This window comes from Anopheles stephensi, chromosome 3 (assembly GCF_013141755.1).
Source record: "Anopheles stephensi strain Indian chromosome 3, UCI_ANSTEP_V1.0, whole genome shotgun sequence".
Lineage (NCBI taxonomy): Eukaryota > Metazoa > Arthropoda > Insecta > Diptera > Culicidae > Anopheles > Anopheles stephensi.
The window spans coordinates 82044826-82064809 of record NC_050203.1 but is presented as its reverse complement, the minus strand read 5'-3'; the positions used below and the strand labels follow the sequence as shown (position 1 = coordinate 82064809).

General features: G+C 43.3%; 1 protein-coding gene across 1 annotated transcript in view; it reads right to left on the bottom strand.

Annotated features, from left to right (window-relative positions):
- Window positions 1–11658: 11658 nt before the first annotated feature.
- LOC118513648 (potassium voltage-gated channel protein Shaw-like) overlaps window positions 11659–19984 on the bottom strand; it is a 55645-nt gene continuing 47319 nt past the window's right edge. Inside the window, 6 exon segments of the mRNA XM_036059715.1 lie at window positions 11659–11778; window positions 11894–12001; window positions 12174–12269; window positions 12452–12620; window positions 19323–19491; window positions 19493–19530. Coding sequence (XP_035915608.1) covers window positions 11660–11778; window positions 11894–12001; window positions 12174–12269; window positions 12452–12620; window positions 19323–19491; window positions 19493–19530 — 699 coding nt within the window. The 3' untranslated portion in view covers window position 11659.

The window sequence follows — 19984 nt, the reverse complement described above, 5'->3', positions numbered from 1 at the left end:
TACACGAGAGCGGGCGGTTTGATGTATTTCGTTGCAGGGTGGGAGTTTTTTTTTATTTTTTGCTGTGAGTGTTCTTGTGTTATGTTACATTTTCTTTTTAGCTTTTTTCCATTCCCGTTTTCGCTTCGCCTACACGAAACAAAAGACTTTCGGCCGTTTTGGTGCGGTGGAGGGCGTGTAACGCTGGCATTGGAATTCTCCGAGCCCCTTGGTTTTGCTGGCTAGTCTTTTCCCACACAAAGAGAAAATTCGTTCAACAGATAGTAGTAGATGGGAGTAGGAGAAAAGAACTGTGTGTGGGACCGGTTTTAAGGGAGGAAGTATAATAGATTTGAAATAGTTTTAGAAATGCTTTTTTATGATGCGAAAAATATGATTAAAACAAAAATCATTTGAAAAATCTTTCGACATATGGGATGAAATATTTAAATCTTCTTAGACACAACCTAGAAAGGTCTTGGATCGAATTTCAATTTGTTAAAAATGAAATTAAACACTACTCTTACCAAAACACCTTAAATAAAGCTTAAATTTAATCAAGCTAAGGAATTCAGCATTTCCACTTAAGCTAAGAAGCATTAAGTTGTTGTGAAGAAAGCATTAAAACCGGCCTAAATCCAGCTAACCCGCTCTTATCTGACACAACTAATTACATTACACAAGAAACAGCTCAATCGCACGTTCACACGAATTGACGCATAAAAAAATCTCGTCTGCCCTTGACATTCACTAAACCGGCTCGACAGTCTCCGCACAAAAAAGCGTACATTTTGCTCAAAGTTCCTGTTCATGTAAATGCCCGAAAGCAACTCACCAGCAACTCGCAGCAAGCAAGTAACTAGTTAAGCAACCAACAACCGAGTTTCTTGGACCTCCGTGTCCCAACCTCACCAACTTTTTCCGGTAATGATTTATTTTTGGTTCACCTGTTTCCGTGGCCGGTAATAGGCAGGCTAGGTCCCAGTAAGAAAACGACCTCAGCCCCTTCCGCAAAAGTGAAAACTTCCCTCACCGGAAATGGTTCATTTTGACCTGCCCGATTCCGCCAGCGTTTCCGGCGCACACATCCACACACACACACTCACACGAGAGCACGCGGTGATGGCTTTTGGTTGAGATTTATTACGGGCGTCCCCGTCGGCGTAAGATTTATTGGGACAGGTCCTGTTTTGGTTGCACCCTCAGCCAGCCAGCCTGTTCGGATACCAATCCAATATTGAGCCTGAAAGAGAAAGAAAAAAAAGGCACAGCGGGAAAAAACTGTCATGTTGACACTACACAACACCGACGGTTACAATGTATGCACACACTCACACTCGTATCAATCTCTTTCTCTCTTTTTCTCCCAGGAAAAACCCCGGATGTTGGTAATATTTCCGGTTTGGTTGCTTCGGAAAACGGCTCTGTCTGATGTGTCCTGATTTTCCCATATCCAAAGGGATGGAAAAAAGAAGCAAAAAGAGTCTTTTTCTCGATGAAAGGAAAACCGGGAAGCGATTGGAAAATGAGACGCAAACGGGAAAGAAACAGGGGAAACAACAAATAATGACCCGAACGTGCAACAATTTCTCTGCCTCACAAACTTCTTCCGACAGGTGCTTCGGGATGGAAAATGGTATGGTGAATTTGAATGTTCCACTTTTTCCACTTCATAGCGTGTGCTTTTTGTCACTATCTAAACCGTTTTTAAGGACTGTGATTATTTATAATAAAATAAGATACATGATAATGGGTTGCTGAAAGGTCTGAAAAGGGACCTTAAACGACCCATTGGCATTGCGATATGTGCGTGTAAAATTATTTTCACACCTTGCCCGTCGGTCATCAATTTATATTCTTTCGAGCGTGTAAATAATTTTGTATTTTTCCCAATCCTTGCTTCAACTTTTAACCGTTGGGATCCATTTGCTGGGACCCTCTTGTACGCAGTTAATCAGTAAAGACGCTTTTCATCTTAAATGTTATTGCCTGCGTGGAAAAATGTTATGTTTTGGCCCTCCGAACGGAAATACTCCCTCGTGCAGTACATTCAATTTAAATTAAACGTCAAACGATTCGTCAAAACGGGCTACCAATTCATCGCCGTGACCAATCCCCTTAATGGGAGTTTATCTTTTTGCGTGTGCACCGCGTTTATGTCTTTTACCTTCGCTTCATCCAACGATCTCGGTGTCGTGGTGGAAGAAAACACATTAGATATTAATTCACGCCAGTCCCGTGTGTCCTCCGGGGACGTTAGCCAAACAAACCCTGGAGGTATGAGGGTGGACACGAAACGACGACAAGCGACTCGAAGCGAAACAACCGAAAATGTGACCCAAAAGTATGGTCAAGGAAATGGTCCGTTTGTTGACCTTGGGTGAAGGAGCGAGATAATGCGCTTCTTCATGTGGGAATGTGATTGTGTGTTTGTGTGATTGGAAAGGCAAACAGTAGCTTCAAAAGGCCGAACCGGTCCCGGCTCACTTTCGGGATGAATAATTTATTCCCTCGTGGTACGCGTGCCCGCCGGCTGGCTGGCGATGCCGCTGCTTATGCTTTTTATATGTATTGATGTACCCCTGAGTCGGTTCAAGGATTTATGCGTGTGTGTGTGTGTGTGTTGGTGTTTCCGTGAACTACTACCAACCGCCATAGTAGACCACGGCTTGTCAAGGTTTTCCTTTTCTCATAGGAAAGAAATGAAAAGTTTCACTAAACACTGCTCGAGGCCGTTCCGTGGGTGTGTTGAGGAGTTTTGTACTTTTCCGACCAGTACCGCTCGCCTCTCCCTCACCCTGGGGCTGGACAATTTTCTTTGAGAATGTAGGAATGCGAGAAACGCTCATTGAATTGTTTCTTTTGCCGGTAGCTTTGAAACAAACGATTTTGGAGACTTTTAAAATTTGTGGAATTTACAGCCAAATAAAACCATTTGTGCTGCATCACTATATTAACTTGAAGAGGGGTGCTTTTGTGGGTGGGAAAGGGAAGAGAACAGTGAGAGAGGTGAAAAGTTTTATATCCATTGTCTAGTTGCCATAATTTGTTTTGGAAGAGGAAAGTTCTCAAACATCGGAGCGGGCCGTTGGTAGAGGTGACAACACTGCCGGTCTTCGTACTACGGAACCGGAGTTCAAATCCCCAGAATGCCTCCCCATATGCAGGACTGATCATCTTGACTATCCGAAATCAAGTCACAGAAAGCTTAAATGGTAGGCCAAGACGCTTTAAGTTTGTAGTGCAACAGAAGAAAATGACTTGTCGAAAATGAAAATGTCTTGTCTCTTCATTCCCTGGTATAGATCTTTCTCATGGTAGAAACCAGTATATCAATCTAAACACGGGAAAAGAACCGTTAATCGTCAACCAGTTTTAAAATACCAAGCACTATTGTTACACAATGAACCAGCTTAATTAATCATCATGATGCACTTTTAAATCTGAACTCATTTTAATCTCTTATGCTCTTTAAAGACTTGCAAATAAAAACAGACTGTCATGTCATTTAAAAAACAAATCATCTCCTATGTTTGAAATATGTTTAACCATTATTTTGCGCACAGCCAATATGTAAATCTCAACGACAGACATGCTACCCGTCTACCCCGAGACACATCAACCGAACTTTATGGACACGTCTCCCCAGAAAAAACAAAGAAGAACAACCAACCAACTATCTGCAACACAAGCGTCTCTTTCTAAACAAAAAACACAAAAGAACGCTTTATAGTTTCCCAGACAGATTTAAAACTTTTCCAACTACACCATTAGCCCTTTCCAGTGTGCCGCTTGAGTTGTGGCTTTTGTTTATCAGCACTGCTCCTGCTTTGTTGTCTCCACCCGGGAAACAAGGAAATTGATTCACATACTACGGCTGTTTTTTTTTACTCTCTTCCATCTATCGACGTGCTTTTCCAATCATCGACCAGGTTTTGAACCATCACACGTTTCGTGTATTATTATTTCCCCGTATGCTTCACACGCGCGCACGCTGCTTGCGACATTAAGATAAATGAAAGGAAGCATCGAAAGCATGCCAACTGGAAAGTGAATCGATTCATGCGATTTGCCAAATGATTTCGCTTGCTGTTTGAAGCTGTTCTTGTTTCTTTTGTTACACTTTTCTGCCTAAGCTTGTGTGTGCTAGTAAGCATTGTTGTGTTCCGGAAGCTGTTCTGTTCAGAAATCAATATTATTCAATTTTGAACGGATTAGGAAAAAGGGGTTTATACTCGCAACGGTAGCGAATATTGGCCGTCCATGTGTGTGTGTGTGTGGCACCAGTTCTTGTCTTTTCTTTGCGCTTCCTTGCTCATGAGAGATTTACAGCCTCCATTCCAAACAGCGAAAAAAACATGGAAGGAAAAACCTAATGTGGGTGCGTTTTCGTTCACAGCAAGCCGCAGGTTCCTTCAGCATTTTCCGTCCTGCCAAAAAAAAAAAAAAGGAAGCAATTGTGTCCGTGACAGGGTGAAGTAAACCCCAAAAAATAAATAACAAGCGGAAAAAAATGTTTCATCTTCTCGCAACTTATCTCAGGCTGTGCATGGAACGATCGAAAAAAAAATCCAACCTCCCGAAAGCATGAATTCGGTCGGATATTTTAGATACTTTACATGCCTCACGGGACCCGCTAAGACGTGTTGTTGCTTGCCATTTTGCCGGTAAGGAAATCGAAGCCCGGCTCGATGCCACTCGAGCAGACGACGAGACGAGAGCGCAGCTTGTCGATGAGCACGGCAGAAGATAGCAATCTACGCCAAGACTTAATTTGATCCAGAACGTTCCGTGGAAAGCGTGGCACCGTGCGTCGCGTAACGGAGCCACTCGATAATGCCCCGAAGCGTGGTGGAAAAACGATATCCCAAGAGCAGAGCCTTGCACGCGGCTAATCCTTGTTCTTCGTACGCTGCCTCTGCAGGCCGGTAACAAAGTGTTAAGCTTTATGCAACGTGTCGCAAACATTGACAAAACGGCAGAAGTACGGCACGCTGGGGAAGCGTGGCCACAGCCACGAAGACGCAAATTACACACCTCGCTGCCCGGTGGCAATCGATGAAGCGGAAAAGTGCGTTTGCCGAAGGTGGGTGGGAAAATTGCTTTGAAAGCCAAGGGACGAGACACACAAAATGACACGACGCAAGACGACAAATCGTATTGGACGGTGTCAGTCGGTCGGTTCGATTCGATTCACTTCACATCAAACAATTATTCGTGTAATGAACATTCACCCGGAAGAGAGCATTTCAATAGGATGCTCGATTGGATGCAATAAGGGTTGGACACAGTGCCGTGCTAATCATCCTTTGGGGCGCTGATGGTGATGCGTTGGTGTCAAATGGGGTTTCTCGAGGGTTAATGTGGCTAGTGAAGGTTAATATAAGCGAGAAACAGCACAAAATGCATGAATGAATTGAAATATGCGCCTGAAAGTATGCAATAAGCCCATTAAACCTAACTTCTAGGTTGATAAATGCCTATAAACTGTTCTAAATCATCGTTAAAAAGCGAAAACCAAATGATTTTTCCAACAAAAAAGGCCTCACTAGCTCTAGTGAAAATGTCCCGGAAAAGCTTCATCGATTACACCCATTTAAGTTCTCAGTAAAAACCAGTTGAATGCACCACTCATCAGGATGTGATACTGACAGCCATTTAACATCCCCTTCTTTTAACCCTCATTTTCATTTCCATACTTCACCGGCTGTGTGTGTGTGTGCGAGCCAAACTGAACTGAACTGGGTTATGCAAATAAGTGAGTTCCGCCAGCAGTACCATCCTGAGCCTGTCTGTGTGCCTCTGTTTTAAGCAGTCAAGTGCAGAAGCAGAAATAAAAAGCGCTCCAACAAGTTCATCAAAGGGCGGCGGCTGGTCGCTCTTGCTTAATTTTTGATTCGCCAGTGAGCGATTCGATCTCATTCGCATGCTAATTCGATCGGTTGGCTGATTATGCGGAAATATGAACTTAATTTGGAACGCAAATGACTAAAGTATCTGCTGCGGGGCTTGAGCTAACGGAGTTGGGAAAGAAAGTGCAGGAAGGAAAAAAAGCAAAAGGCTTCTGCATTAGGTCTCTCGTCGTTGAGTATTTGAGCTCTGTTTACTCGGGGCAAAAGCAAACAACCTTCCGATACGGTACGGGTGTTGATAAGGGCAAGATTTAACCCAGCGGCTAACCTAAGTGCGTCAGTTAGTGTGTGTGCTTGTGTACAGATTGTATTGACATGTAATGGCTAAACAAATTATAACACACTGAGATTAGAGTTTATGGTCTTACAAATCACTACCCTGGTCGGTCGGTGGTAGTGACTAGGTCAGCAGTAGCACCACCAGCAGCACCGACTGAAATGGATCGATTTTTCTCCCATCGGACACTCATTTGTGGTCGATGGCGTGGTGTGCTTTATGGCCTTCATTATCGAGTCTCATAAACATCGCTCACACACACACACACTCGTTCTGCCTTCTTTCATGCGCTAAGTACTCTTTCTCTAGTGGTCGAGCTCGCATATGTGTGGCGCATGATGATGTTGACGGAGGGAAAAAGTTGAAGTAAAGTAGCATACATAAAATGTTGCCCTCACACACCTCCCACTCACCGCCCACTCAACCTCAGCCTTCCTCATCGATCACATGTGCAACAATCGGCACAACACACGAATCGGCCAAACCGAGAACCCAATCGCGCTACTTCGACCGTGTCCGACAGTCCGATTAACGGTCGGCACTACTGCCCTATCGATCGACGATTTATGGTGTGTCGCGCTTTTTTTCTCCACATCGCTAGCAAAACATGCCGTCCCGAATAGGCAGCATCTTCACGACACGGATCTTTCTTTTTCGCTCTTCTCGCGTTCTGTACAGTCTCGGACTGTGCTTTATCCTTCCTTGTCGATTAATTTGCCATCAGTGCCATAAAAGATTCATTACCACCTTGCACACCACCCACGGCACGGTATTGTGGTCTTATTTTTACAAAAGCGAAACCGTAGGGTTTGATGTTTTCCTTTTCCTCTCGTGACCTAAGCGATTCATGGTTGGTCCGTCGCAATGCGACTTCTTTGTCGTGTATCGGGGGAGGAGGAAAAAGGTATCAAGGTCGCATTACTGTTAAGCTTAAGTTGTGATGAATTTAAGACTTCACATCGAGAATAAGATCAAACAGGAATAAAAGTTAAGCTGTGCTCAATTTAGAAAGCAAGAAGTTCCGCCTTAAAGTTCTGATGAAGACGCCTGGTTGATTTTAAGTGTTTAATTTTGGATTTTAGACAATTTTACAAATTATTCTCTGAAGGAGATTTAATTTACAAATTTCTTTAGAATTTTTAGAGTTTTACTTTCCTGGCTCTTCTACGTGAGGGAAAAAATTGGGTAAGAAGGAGACGCCTGGTTGCTTTACTAACTGGTAAGCGTACTTATTGGAGACGCCCAGTACTTCACGGGTTTTTTTTATTCATAAAGAACGGTCTGGCCGTATTGCTACTTCAAGGGTTTTCATGTGCCACAAATCCCACCTGATGCACAATTGCATCTCCTCAATGTCACCCATCGAATGTTGATCAATCAACCTTCTTGTAACCTGTGCCAGACAGCCCATAACCTTTGATTGTCTACATTGGTATATTTTATTATTTCACACAGCAACAGCACAATCAATACTGCCAGCTGTAACATCAGACAGACAGTTGTCTGTCTGACAGTTTGACAGAAAAACGCAAAGGACACAACAATGTTTTCTCTGGATAGTTCCTCGTAGAAGCGAAAATTGATACGAACGAAATACACTAAGGAGAATTGAAACAATCTTGCGCCACCCGGAAACGGCCACAGACGACAAAGCACCATTTTCGACGAAGGTGAAGGTTCTCATCAACACGGAAGGCACGTTTTTGGCAAGAGTTTTCCGTTATGTTTCGTCCCATTCCTCTTCCTATTGCCTTACCTTTGAAAACTGCAATGATTGTTTATGATGATGGTTTTCACAGAGGTTTCACTGCGCTCGTCCTTTGTTCGTTGTTCACCGTTAGCTTTTCGTGCAGCGACCGTCCGTAACGAACCATTTTCCTGACCATTTACGTCCAACAAATGACTTTTTCAAGCTTTCCTTTGGGTGAATTTTTCTTTGAGGTTCTTGTTGTAATTTGTTCATTATATGAGCTGTCTTACGATTTTGATGAAAGAACAGGAGCAAATCAAGAGTCTTCGTCAACGCTTACCACAAAAGAAAACGTCATGTAGTTTATTACACGAATTTTTAAATGTTTCATAGAGAACAAAGTAAAACCTTGAAAATGTTTGAACATAAATTAAAACTGCTGTTCCTCTTTCAAAGAATGTTTTAAAACCTTCCGTAAACTATCATCCCCTCCGATAAAATAAAAATCCCCCAAGTGCACGCTCTTCAAGGTAAGTAAACGTTGCTTAATTTCGAACAAAGTGAAACAACAAAACACTCAACCAAACACACATCCCCCGTCCGATAGACAGATGGAGATTAAAACGGGCAGAAGCGATACGGATGCTTTCGAAAGCGCCCACAGAAAAATAGGATACGACTTCAACTATATACCGCACCGAAGCGTAGCATAAACAAGAATCATCATGCTGCTGCCGCCGGCTTCATCGTCTGCGATTTGGTTTGTGGTTTCAGGAAAAATTAAAATGAACTGGAAACTGGGAAAGTGCTATCTCGTGCTAGAAGAATACCGCCAAGCCAAGAAGCACCGAAATGAAACAAGCATTCAAGTTTCCGCTACCGAGCTCTTAGAGTTTTACCGCTGGTCGGAGTTTCTGTTCTTTGGCCAGCGAGCAGAGTGCTGATTGCGTGCTTGAAAGTCTTTGTGAACGTTGAGAAAGGTGTGTTGAATGAAGACGCTGCTCGAAAGCCTTCCAGAGAGGGAGATACTCATCTCGAGGTTTCCCTTAATGCATTATGACCTTCATTATGCCTTTGTGGTGGAAAACTTTTTGCCACGAGATGAACAGTTTAATTGATTTTGAAGGCAAGAAGCAACAACAAAATCTGTCCCAAAAGCAACCCCAAGCTAAGACTCACTGTCGGCATGGTAACCACGTGACTACGTTCACAAGTGCGTCCGATGCAAGGACCAGAGAGCCCATAAATTTGCTCCCCTCCAATCGCGAAGAAACGCAACACGTTTTGCGTTAATGAAGGCGCTCGGTACGCGTTTTGATGAACAGCTTACCGCTTGCCCTAATTTAATGATTTTTTCGGGATATAATTCTCAACAACCGGCCCGGCCCGGCCAATAAGCCACCCGTGTCGGCTTCACAGCCCGTTTCCGCCTGCATGGAGCAATCACTCCACAAAAGAGGATCGTTCGGTGGGATCTTTTCTCCCGTTTCGGTTTGTTACTTGAGAGCTATCAAGTAAGTTACGTGGTATGCCTTGAGTTGTTCAGTCTTCTTTCGTCCGTTCGAGTTCTTTTCTTTATTTTTTTACTGTCAAGTAGTACAGAGCGACAACGCAACGGCCTTTACTTTGTGGAACCGTCAGAAGCACTAAACAGCCGTCATTAATTTTGGTCTGCGCTGTGTGTGTGTGGGGGATGGATAGTAGCGGGTGCTAGGTTTCTTATTTGCAAAATTTACGAGCAGCAGTAAAAATTGTCCACGATCTGTCGTCCGGCCGATGGACGGAGCGGACCAACGGACGGATGACCAAATGTCCCACCAGCCCCGGAAAGGAATCTCGAATGTAGTATATCTTCTTTATGCTATTTTCAAACACTCGAATACGCATTTTATTTCAACGCGTGAGCGACAGAGAGAGAAAAAGGGAGAAAGGAAGAGAACAAATGAGGGATGGAAAGAGAATGACAGTTCTGGAATCTGCGTGCAAAGAGACAAAGTTGAGCTTGACTTCATTTAAATAAAACTAGAGAACTTTATCATCTATAAATAAATGTCATGGCGGTCCGATGGCCGAAGCGACAGCGGCGCTGGTCTCCACACGGCAGAACCGGGGTTCAAATCCCATCCGGACTGCCTCCTCGTACGTAGAGCTGACTACTTTGCTTAGAATTTAAAAGCAGATTAAGTCACAGCAAGCCAGAAATGGCTGGCAGAGATATCTCTCCAGGTTGAAGTGCCAAGGAAGAAGAAGAAGAAGATTAACTTAAAAACAAGATATGGCTCGTTTAAAACCGCACAAATATATTTCTGGTCTCATTTCACTAAACATAACAGCTTAATTGTCTTGACACATATAGTTTTCCTTCACTGATTTCCTCTTGTCGCTGTGGTTCGTTTAACATTAATAAACAAGTTTTGTTTTCCAGTTAAATCAATCCTTTCTGAGTGTAAGATTTACATGTTTAATGAAGAAAGGAGAAAATCTTTGAAGAAGTTTGTCTACTGAACGGAAACTTGTAGCCCCACAACGTTCTGCTTGACGTTTTGTCGATTTGAAACCGATCAGAAATTGATTCCAATTGTTGCTCTACTGTTTCATTGACCGTTTTTATGAAAGTTGAGGGAGAGTAGCATCCAGAAAGTCTTCTTTTGAAGTTGAATAATTGTTTAAACTGCTCCACATCTTTCTTTTCCTTTCTTTTGGTTCGGTTAAATTTAAGAGTAGATTGGTTTTGCAGAATTCATTTCACTAACACGCTCCAGTCATTCGATTCCTCGTGTTTTAAACTCGTTTCACACCGTTGTATGTTTTCTTAAAGCTTGTTGTAATGTGGTTTCCCTCTTTCCCTCACCATTCACATTTAAATGTGAAATGTATTTTCCGTTCTTCAGTTTTCCTTTGCTGGACATCGATAATTGTGGACATTTGACATAGACGGTTGAAGTTTGTTTCAAGTTGGGACTTTCTGTTGGTTGTTCTTCTGCTTGGTTTATCTTTTTCAACCAATTCAGAACATTTACTGTTGGCATACATTCATACAGATACATTGTATTGTTTCACTAACACACGTCACTTCCCGCACTGGAGAAGCGTTTTTTTCGCTCATGTCGTGGTTCAACCGCTTTATCACGCTGCTTCTTCCAACCCACGTTTTGAAATCTGTTTCCATTTTGATTCTATACTTCAACTCGTCATTTTATGGCATATGCACACACACACACACACGGTCGTATAAAAGTTGAGCACAACAACGTTATCCAATTAAACAACTATTCACTAGCTAATTTACTTATGATGCGCTTGGCACAAAGCTTAATCTCCCTTTACGATGCAAACTCAACTCGTCCAACACACGCGTCTTTGTATGACAAAAACGATTCGTTTACCACTAAATTGTGCTCCCGTTTACGATCTCTGCTAGCAAAAAGGTCGCACAATTCCCTAGTAAAAAAAGAAAACTTTCAACTCTAGCCTCTCTCTGACGTGAAGTGGATTGCGACAAACTTTAATGCATTTTTTTATTTGCCTTACATTTCTTTAAGTGTTTATTTAGCTTCTATTTCATATCCCTGCTTAGTTCCTTTATTTGAGTACATACATACATCCTTTTTTTACGACTTGCTGCCAGATTTCTTTCGCTTTACTTTTCAGAAAAGTTTTTTTCCCGATGACTGTTCACTTCCCAAACTTACAACTTTTACAAATCTAATCAAAATCCTTTCGTTTCTCAATTTTCCGGACACTCACACCGTGCCTGTGTCCCTTAGTGTGCGCATCAGGAGAAAGCGTGCTGCCAGGCGTTTAACATTCATCCCCAGGCGTATTGCTGCCGGACACACCGTTCGGGTCGCTCTGTAAGGTGACTTTCGGTTCCAGTGGGATCATTTCTTCCGGTTTTGATTCCCGTCGCTCGACTGCTGCTGCGAATGTGGCAAAAGGGGAAGCAAAAATCGAAACGGGAGAACGAAAGAATCGAGTTGAATTAATGGCAAACAAACGCGGTTCGATGCGGGCGGAACAGCAGTCTCGTCTTACCCAGCGGAACGAGCAATTTCGGCTGTAATGGTAGCAATAAATCCACATTTCCGGTCGTCGGTTGGCGCGGCTGCAGTGAGCTCAGCTGTGGCACGTTGATGAAATCACCTAGAGGAAGAAGAGCGAGAAAGTGGAAGAGGACAAATTTGTTGTCGTTGGCAGATTGGAACGGATGGATTATTATCGACAATATTAGCATGAAATTTGTTTGCGATTGAAGCTTTACTGGGAAGGGATTGAATTTTTTTTCGGGGATTATGATTTAAAGTACAAAAATTACCCTGCTGTAGTACGGAAGGTGGCTTGAGGACTGCTAGCCCTGGTACGGAAGGTCCTTGAAGGGTGAGTCCTATCACATTGACGCCATTCACGTGACCTGAAGGGTGAGAACATAATTTAAATACATGAGGAATGCAGAAAAAGATGTTCTTGTTGAAGCTTTCCCAATCTATGTTGAAAGAAAAGCTCTCAAAAGCTCTTCAAAGCTCAACTTCTCTAAGCTTTTCGGTTAAGGGATGATTCTGCACGCAAAAGCTCCCTCGAGAGGCGAAAGCTTACCGATTTTCGCCCCACCGAAAGCATCCTTAAAGATGGCGGGATGGGTCGGTTGGGTGTGTTGGTGTTTGAGCGCATTTACCCGCCGGTTAGCCGCACCCATGTCACGCTTCCTTCGCGGTTGCTCCACCGGCAGCACACGGCGACGCTTTTTCGGCAGTTTTGAACGAGCCTAAGAGATGGAGAGATAGTAAAGAAAAAGTCGAAAGAAACAAATGACAATCGTTTTCCTGCAGACAAACCAGTAGTTTGAGGTGCCGATGACCAGAATAGAAACAAAGTGTCCCCTTTATTTTTCTTTCTCTCTCTTTCTCTCTTCGCTGAAAGTATGAGAAGTTACACCCCAAAAAAGTGGTCGCTAGTTGAGCGTGATGGGCGAAAAAAGGGCGAGCGAAAGAAATAATCACCAGATAACAACGTCTTTGTTTACGCTGTGTTTGTTTACGGGGGTTTGGAGAAAACTGTTCCGGGTTTTTGGCCCCTGTGCCCTGTGGAAAAAAGTTGCCCCATCAGGGTGGTTTTTGGGAAGTTTTTCTTTTCTTCACGCAGCAGGGAAACAAAGCGAGTGGTACGGTGGTACGATGTGTAAATTGGCGCCTGTTTTCGTGAAGGGTAAATTATCTGATCAGCACACCAAGAAACACCTTTTCTAGCCCTTGCGGGAGTTTGGTGGTTTTGGTGGTAGGTTTACTTTGGGCAACATCGTAAGGAAAGGGTGAATTTCAATTGTCTACCAGCTATGGGACTGGGTCTGGAATTTTCATCGCACCTTCTGCTTGCTAATTGTTTGATAAGGAAGGTAGACGTGTGCTGACTTAGCATTGTTTTTTTGTGAATTGATTGTTTAAGGGTTTCAAGCATTATCGAGCAGATAGTTGAATCAAACGGCAGCCATGCATTTGACCGATCATTTCATTTTTTATGGAATTTTTGTATCACATTTAATTTAGAAAAAATGCTCAAAAATCACTCAGTTAACGGCAAACTTTTAAAAATAAGTTTAATAGGCCACCCCTAATGAAAACTGGCGACATTGACACCTCTACCATCGGGCGACCCCACAAGCTTACGTTATGAAAACAGTCCATTTTGCGACAAATAATACCTTAATTCAGCTATGCAAAAACATAAGTCACATATCTAAAAATATATTATCAAATCCGTGTTAACATTAAACAACTTAAACATTTAACGTTCACTGTAACTCAATAAGCAAATACCTAATCGTTTCGTTGCACTTTTAGCTGGTCTGCTACTCTCCTTTACAAGAATAACCAACTCAACCCAGCTGAAGAACTAATGTTTGCTGGTTAACGTGCATCCTGTCCCATCTCCTGTACAGAGAAAAAAAAGCCCCCAAGATGTCGCCGGTCACCTTTCCGATGTCCAATCAGCGAGATTGTTTGTTCAGGTCCGTCCGTGAAGTGGAACAAATTGCTTTGCATATAAATGACGGGTACACTTTCCTTCACAACCCCACACACAAAAAAGGGGATCAGTTACATATTTATGGTCCAGAGGTTTTAGTCCTAATCGGCGAAAGTAATCAACAGCGTATTATGCAAAATTAACAATAAATATTTTATCCCGTACACGTGTGAAAATAAAAGTTATGTCAGCACCTTACCACGCGTTCGCCTTCAACCCAGATGAGCCTAGTTACGCAAGGTGGTAATAAATCGCTTTTACACGAGTACGCTCACTAAGCACCGCCTCGCCCAACTAATGCGATGCGAAACGGCTATTGAACCAACGAGCGAAAACAACAACAGCAGAGGAAAAACACAAGCATCACGATGAAAAACGCTGATAAATTTCCACTAAGCCAGCACACAACCGTTGCGCAATGTTTATCTTGGGCAGAGCATCCGGACAAGCGGACACACATTATGGCGGCGCTTGGCGAATCCTTTCTTTTTTGCTGGTTGGTGTGGTGTTCCCGCACCGGGCTTCACTGGGAAGAAATGGAGCCAATTTGAGATACTGCCAGAGTCGATAAAAATTTAAATGAGAAAATTATGTAAATCGAACAACACCACCAGAGTGCGCCGCTGTCGCGAGGGCCTAGTGTGTATAGGATCAAGCAAACAAAAAAAGCATAATGGCGGCACCTGTGACCGACAACAGGCTGGCGGAAGGCGCAGACACCGACACGGCGGATTGTTGCAGTTTGGTAATCTCTTTTCCCCTTTTTAAAAGGAACTCTACCGCGCACACACACACAAACAACCTGACACGCTTTCCCTCCCGAAAAGCTCCAACGCGAACCAGATACTTTATTTGTCGTTACATCCCGGGGCATCAAGTGGAGTGGAACGACTGGCTTTAGAAATAAAAATAGATTTTGCTTTTGTGCTGTCGCGACCGTACATTGCGCCTGAATGTATGCCGCTCAACATGTCCTGTCGCACTTGTTGAAAACACATCATCTCGCACACCGGTGGCCGACACGCGTAGGCTAATGACGTCAAAGGTGTGTTTTTCATTTTTCGACTGCTACCCGTCACGAAATGTGGTAGATTTTAGACAAAAAGGCCACACTTTACCACTCAGCTGACAAGCTTGCCAACAGGTAAATGAGCGCACATTAGCCCGCCGGGGTTGCCTGATGAGCGAGCAAATGAAGTGAAACGAACGCCCGAGGATGGCATTAGTAGTCAATAGACAAGCACGGCTAGCGGCGCTGAGAAGTTGGCTAGTCTCGACGCTGAAAGGAGATCTCCATCTTACGGTCCTCGACAGAATCGACCTGCTCCGCGTGACCCGTTCATGCGGGATTTTTTTGCTAATGACCTTGAGGGTTTGAAGAAGGTTTGGAAGCTTGCAGCAGCAGTTCCGAGTTTCGAGTCATTGAGTGCTGGCCTTGCATAAGCGTGCAACTGTCAGCCGGGGCCGGGGCTTTTTGTTTGATCAACTTTATCAACTCGACCCACCAAAGCAATGGGTAAATGGAACTCACTCAGCCAACTCCTTTTTTCTGTTGGAAAACCTTATCGAAATGGCAGCAAATTGGAACAATCTGTGCCGGGTAGAACGAGCTGTCAAGTGCAGTTAATTAGAACGGAACAGTTTTTGGGGTCAGCCCGTTCCGAGCCGATTGGTTGTCGGGTCCAATTTATTGAGATTTAAAGTTTTTTTTTCGTAAGGACTTTGAATAATTGTCACTTGAACTGTTCAACTAACTTGAACTATGTCTCAATTGGTGTTGGTTTTGGTGCTTATAAAATTACTTAAAGGTAAATTTTGTGTGGATTTTTGGCCCCGTATGTGTGGAAGGACAATGGAGGAGCCGCTACAACGACGAGCTGTACGAGCTGTACGATGATCTCACTATCGTACAGCGCATTAGACTCGCCAGGCTCCGGTGGGCTGGTCACGTCATGAGAATGACACCGGACGACCCAGCCCGTAAAGTCCTTTTAGGCCGTCCACAAGGACAGAGGAGGCGTGGTAGGCCCAAATTGAGATGGAGTGATGGCGTTGATGCGTCCGCCAGAACGGCCGGTATAACGGATTGGCAGACGACGGCGCTGAACCGTGAGCGGTATCGAGGATTGTTGCAGCAGGCCAAGACCGCAAAGCGGTTGTAGCGCCTGATAAGTAAGTAAGTAAGTAAATTTTGTGTGTTTTTTATCGTTTTATTACATATTTAAGTATCCTTTTTTTTTTTCAACCGATCCTTGATATCCGATCCGGTTAAATTTCTGTAGATATTTTGTTGAGCTACCTCGTCGTTCAACAAACTTTGTCTGGAAGAGAACTCGTCATTTAAAAGGCATCCTCGTCACTCAAAGAACCTCATCTACCAATATCTCGTGGTCGAAAATGCCTCAGTATTTGTAGTCAAAGGGTTTCATCTACCAACAGAACCTGAAGTTGTCTTGATATCCAGTCCTGAAATCTAGATATCAACGAAAAGATTCCAAAAGGTATTCTAAGAGTCTTTCTTGTCAAAGGTCACCTTCGAACGGAATCCATAACTACATCAGACGTAACTTCAGGATTGATGTCTTCAACCTTTAAAGTGCTATGATTACAGAAATTCCAATGTCAAGGCTATCACACCTTTTCACCAATATGGAGAAACTGTATGGTCCTTTTGCACTCAGTCCATTTCTAAGACTCGTATGCAGAAATGTAACTAAAAACTCAACTTCTACACAACTTTAAAACTGTTGTTAAAGATTCTCGGTGATATCACAGCCGATTCTGAACTACAAGTGCACAGACAGCGCCGATGTTTGACTCATCTTAACTTCAAAATTTACAGCATGCCTTAAAGGGTTCCTCAGCAATTAAATAATATTAAACCCCCAAAATGGTCGTAAATTTTATACGAAACGGCTAACCTCTGCCTTAAATCGACGTGCTACATCCGCGATTACAATTACTCAGAAGTTTCCTGCCACCTCACCAAGCTTCCATTTCCTGCTCCTTGCCCATTTCACCCACAAACAGCGATCATTTATCAACAAAACCCCGTAAGAAACCGGACATAACTCTTAGCGAACTTCCATCTTAAGGCTAGACAGGTTAAGATTGTGATAGAAAATTTAGAACCACCACTATGAAGCTGCCCGGCAAGCGAGACAGGTACATAAATCATAACTGACGCGACGGAGTGGAACATAAATCTACAAATTAAGGTCAAGATTAAGACAATATCGAGCTTCACGACGAACGAACGAATAATGCCGTTCCGAGAATGATGAATTGGAAGCCATTACACGAGCAAAAGAACAGACGATTTTGGGCAGGAGGTTATTGAAAAGAAATAATTTTGATTTACTTCCTCTTTCCAGCGTGTTGCGCGCAGTTCGGGAGGACAGGACGACACGATCGAAATGATTTTCAAATAACACCATTCAAATGTAAAAATGTAAACTGATCTTGCCAGTTTTAAACTCAGCACCGTGCCCGGGAAGGAAACTCACCAGACAATTTCTCACCCAACAGCATCTGCTTCCAAAAATGCCTGTAGAGACCGTAGAGTTAAAGTTTTCCGGTGGAGCGAAACTCACTTTTTTCTTCCTGCTCAACTCTACCAAGATAATGTTTCCGGCGGTGTAAAAGTTACGCTCAATGCGAATCTCCCCAGTGGACCATAGCACGCTCAGATGATAGTTGTCCCGAGAAGTCTGTGCAGAAGAGTTGCAAAACAAGAATCAAAGTCTGCACCAAACCTGTGAGCAGGGTTGTAGAGCTGTTCGCGAAGACGGAAAACTTATCACTATGCAGAATTCTTTCGCACTTTCCTTTTCGCAAAACTTTCCCATATCCCGAGGCACACACACAGTTTTTGCTTGGAGCTGAGGCGCAGAATACCCGAAACGGCACAACTCAACCCAGTCAGGATAGTTTGCTTTGACAAATTTGCTTGCTCTTTCCGAGCCAACCAGGGACGCAGATTAAAGCCGTTAATCATCGCATCAGCCGGTCAGTGGGCGAGTGCAGCGGACATCGAACAGAGTGTCAACTTTATCGGAACATCGACACACGGCTCATCGTCACTGGAATGTCTCTATTGCTCTTTTTGCTTCTTGCCTTTCTACTGTATAGCCACGAGAGCAACAGGAACTTCGTCCATAAGCCCTTTCACCGGCAAGGTGTCGGAAACGAACCGCAACAAGCTTACGGGTGCTTTTTCGGTGGTTGAAGGATAGAGTTTTTTTTTTGTATGTTCTTGGTGAGTTCAAAAGTTCACTAAAGCTGCCGCCTCTTTCGGTCATAAATCGTGGCTAACAAGCTTCCTACAGTAGACATCCGCACATTGGGCAAGCAGTGGGATGCAAGCAAATATTAAGGTGGCTGTTTTTAAATTTTGGCGTCAGTTTTTGCAAACCACCAACCTAAGTTGAATTTTCGATAAAGATTGATCTATATTAATCTGAACTATAGGTTCGCTACCAAGACATGTTTTGCGCCTAAAAGTATGTGATTTTCAAGACAGATGTGATGAAGATCGATCGTGAATTCTGTGCAGTTTAGTGTGATGAAGTGTGTGAACTAAGGAAGGAACTTTTTTCTACTTTTAGAGTCAATAAAAACAATAAAATGATAATAAATCTTTAATAACAACGCTGTTTTAACCATCAAAATGCCCACTGTGAGCAGAGCTAGACAACTCCCATACTTGATGAGTCTTGTTTCGAGAGCTACCTTGTGGTTATGAGGATGTGTTTTCCCCGAATCACTTTCAGATTCAGAGAAAAAAAACAGAAGCAGACAAAAACGACTGCCATCTCCTTCCTCTACCAACCTCAGACAGCAGCGACACGTTCGTTATGGGTGATTGATGAACGAACGCGACGAAGATTTGCCTACGATGATAAGGTCAAAGCTACACCGAACGATGGCTTCCTTGTGTGGAAATAAAGATGTGAGATGAGTTCATTCCACCGATTGTACGGACTGATACCGGATGCCGGTATTGCAGTTGTGTAAGAGCCTGTTTTCTACGGCCACTTTGCCGGTTACAGCCACATGACACAATAAGAAAAATCATGCATGTCATTTCTCGGTAATGAACAATCGACGTGAAATGAGCATAAGCTTCCAGGAACGAAAAACTTGCTTCCTCATATATCACTTTCGGAGCTGAGAATATCTACGTGAAAACAGGAGAACCGTTACCGTACATTGCAAATGAAATGTGATATGTGTCTTTAAGCCTCATCACTACCAGCACTACAAAATTACCCACATTTCATTAAAATACTAATTACGTGTGTTAATCCCTTAATAATCCATAAACAACAAGATCGTAAAGCTTAACTCACGGCCCATAATTAAAACAAATAATTAGCAACTGATCTTTCGAGCACCGGGCCAAGCTCATTAAATTTCCCGCCCAACGCCCCAATCTCAAACCTACCTGCGTGTGCGAGTAAAACATGGAGAAATTACTGACGATAACTGGTACCGGCAGGGCGATCGTCAGCACACCGGCCAGCGCACAGAGCGCACCGACAAACATCCCGACGTACGTTTTGGGCGCCATATCACCGTACCCAACCGTGGTCATCGTTACGATCGCCCACCAGACCGAGCGGAATGCTCTTGAATTGGTTGTCCGGGTTATCCTGGTGAGAGAGAGAGAACACAGAGAGAGTAAGAGAAAAAAAAACTTGGGTAAAAAAGCTAGTCCATTCAATGAGAGGTGTTGTGTGACCTTTTCAAACACTCATGTCGAATGTACAAAAGATTACTAGCACTACACCGACTAATGTTGAAACAGTTGTTAAATCCCGTTAAAAGATAATAATGACTCCAAACTCGCAGTGAAATCCTTTTGTTCCCGAGGTCAACTAGGGATTGGGTGTAAAAAATCGTCAAATAATCCCTTTGAGCCCGTTTTATTTATTTGTCGTGCAGAAAGGCTTCGCTGATAAAAACAACAAATCACTCACGTAACGCTCACGAAGGGGTTACTCGACAGCAGCAAGTACAGCGAGTGGACGCAAATGATTTTCAAGCCATCCGTATCATTAGCAGGCTTTACGATTTAATCTTTAATTATGCTCTCCTGCGGGAAAC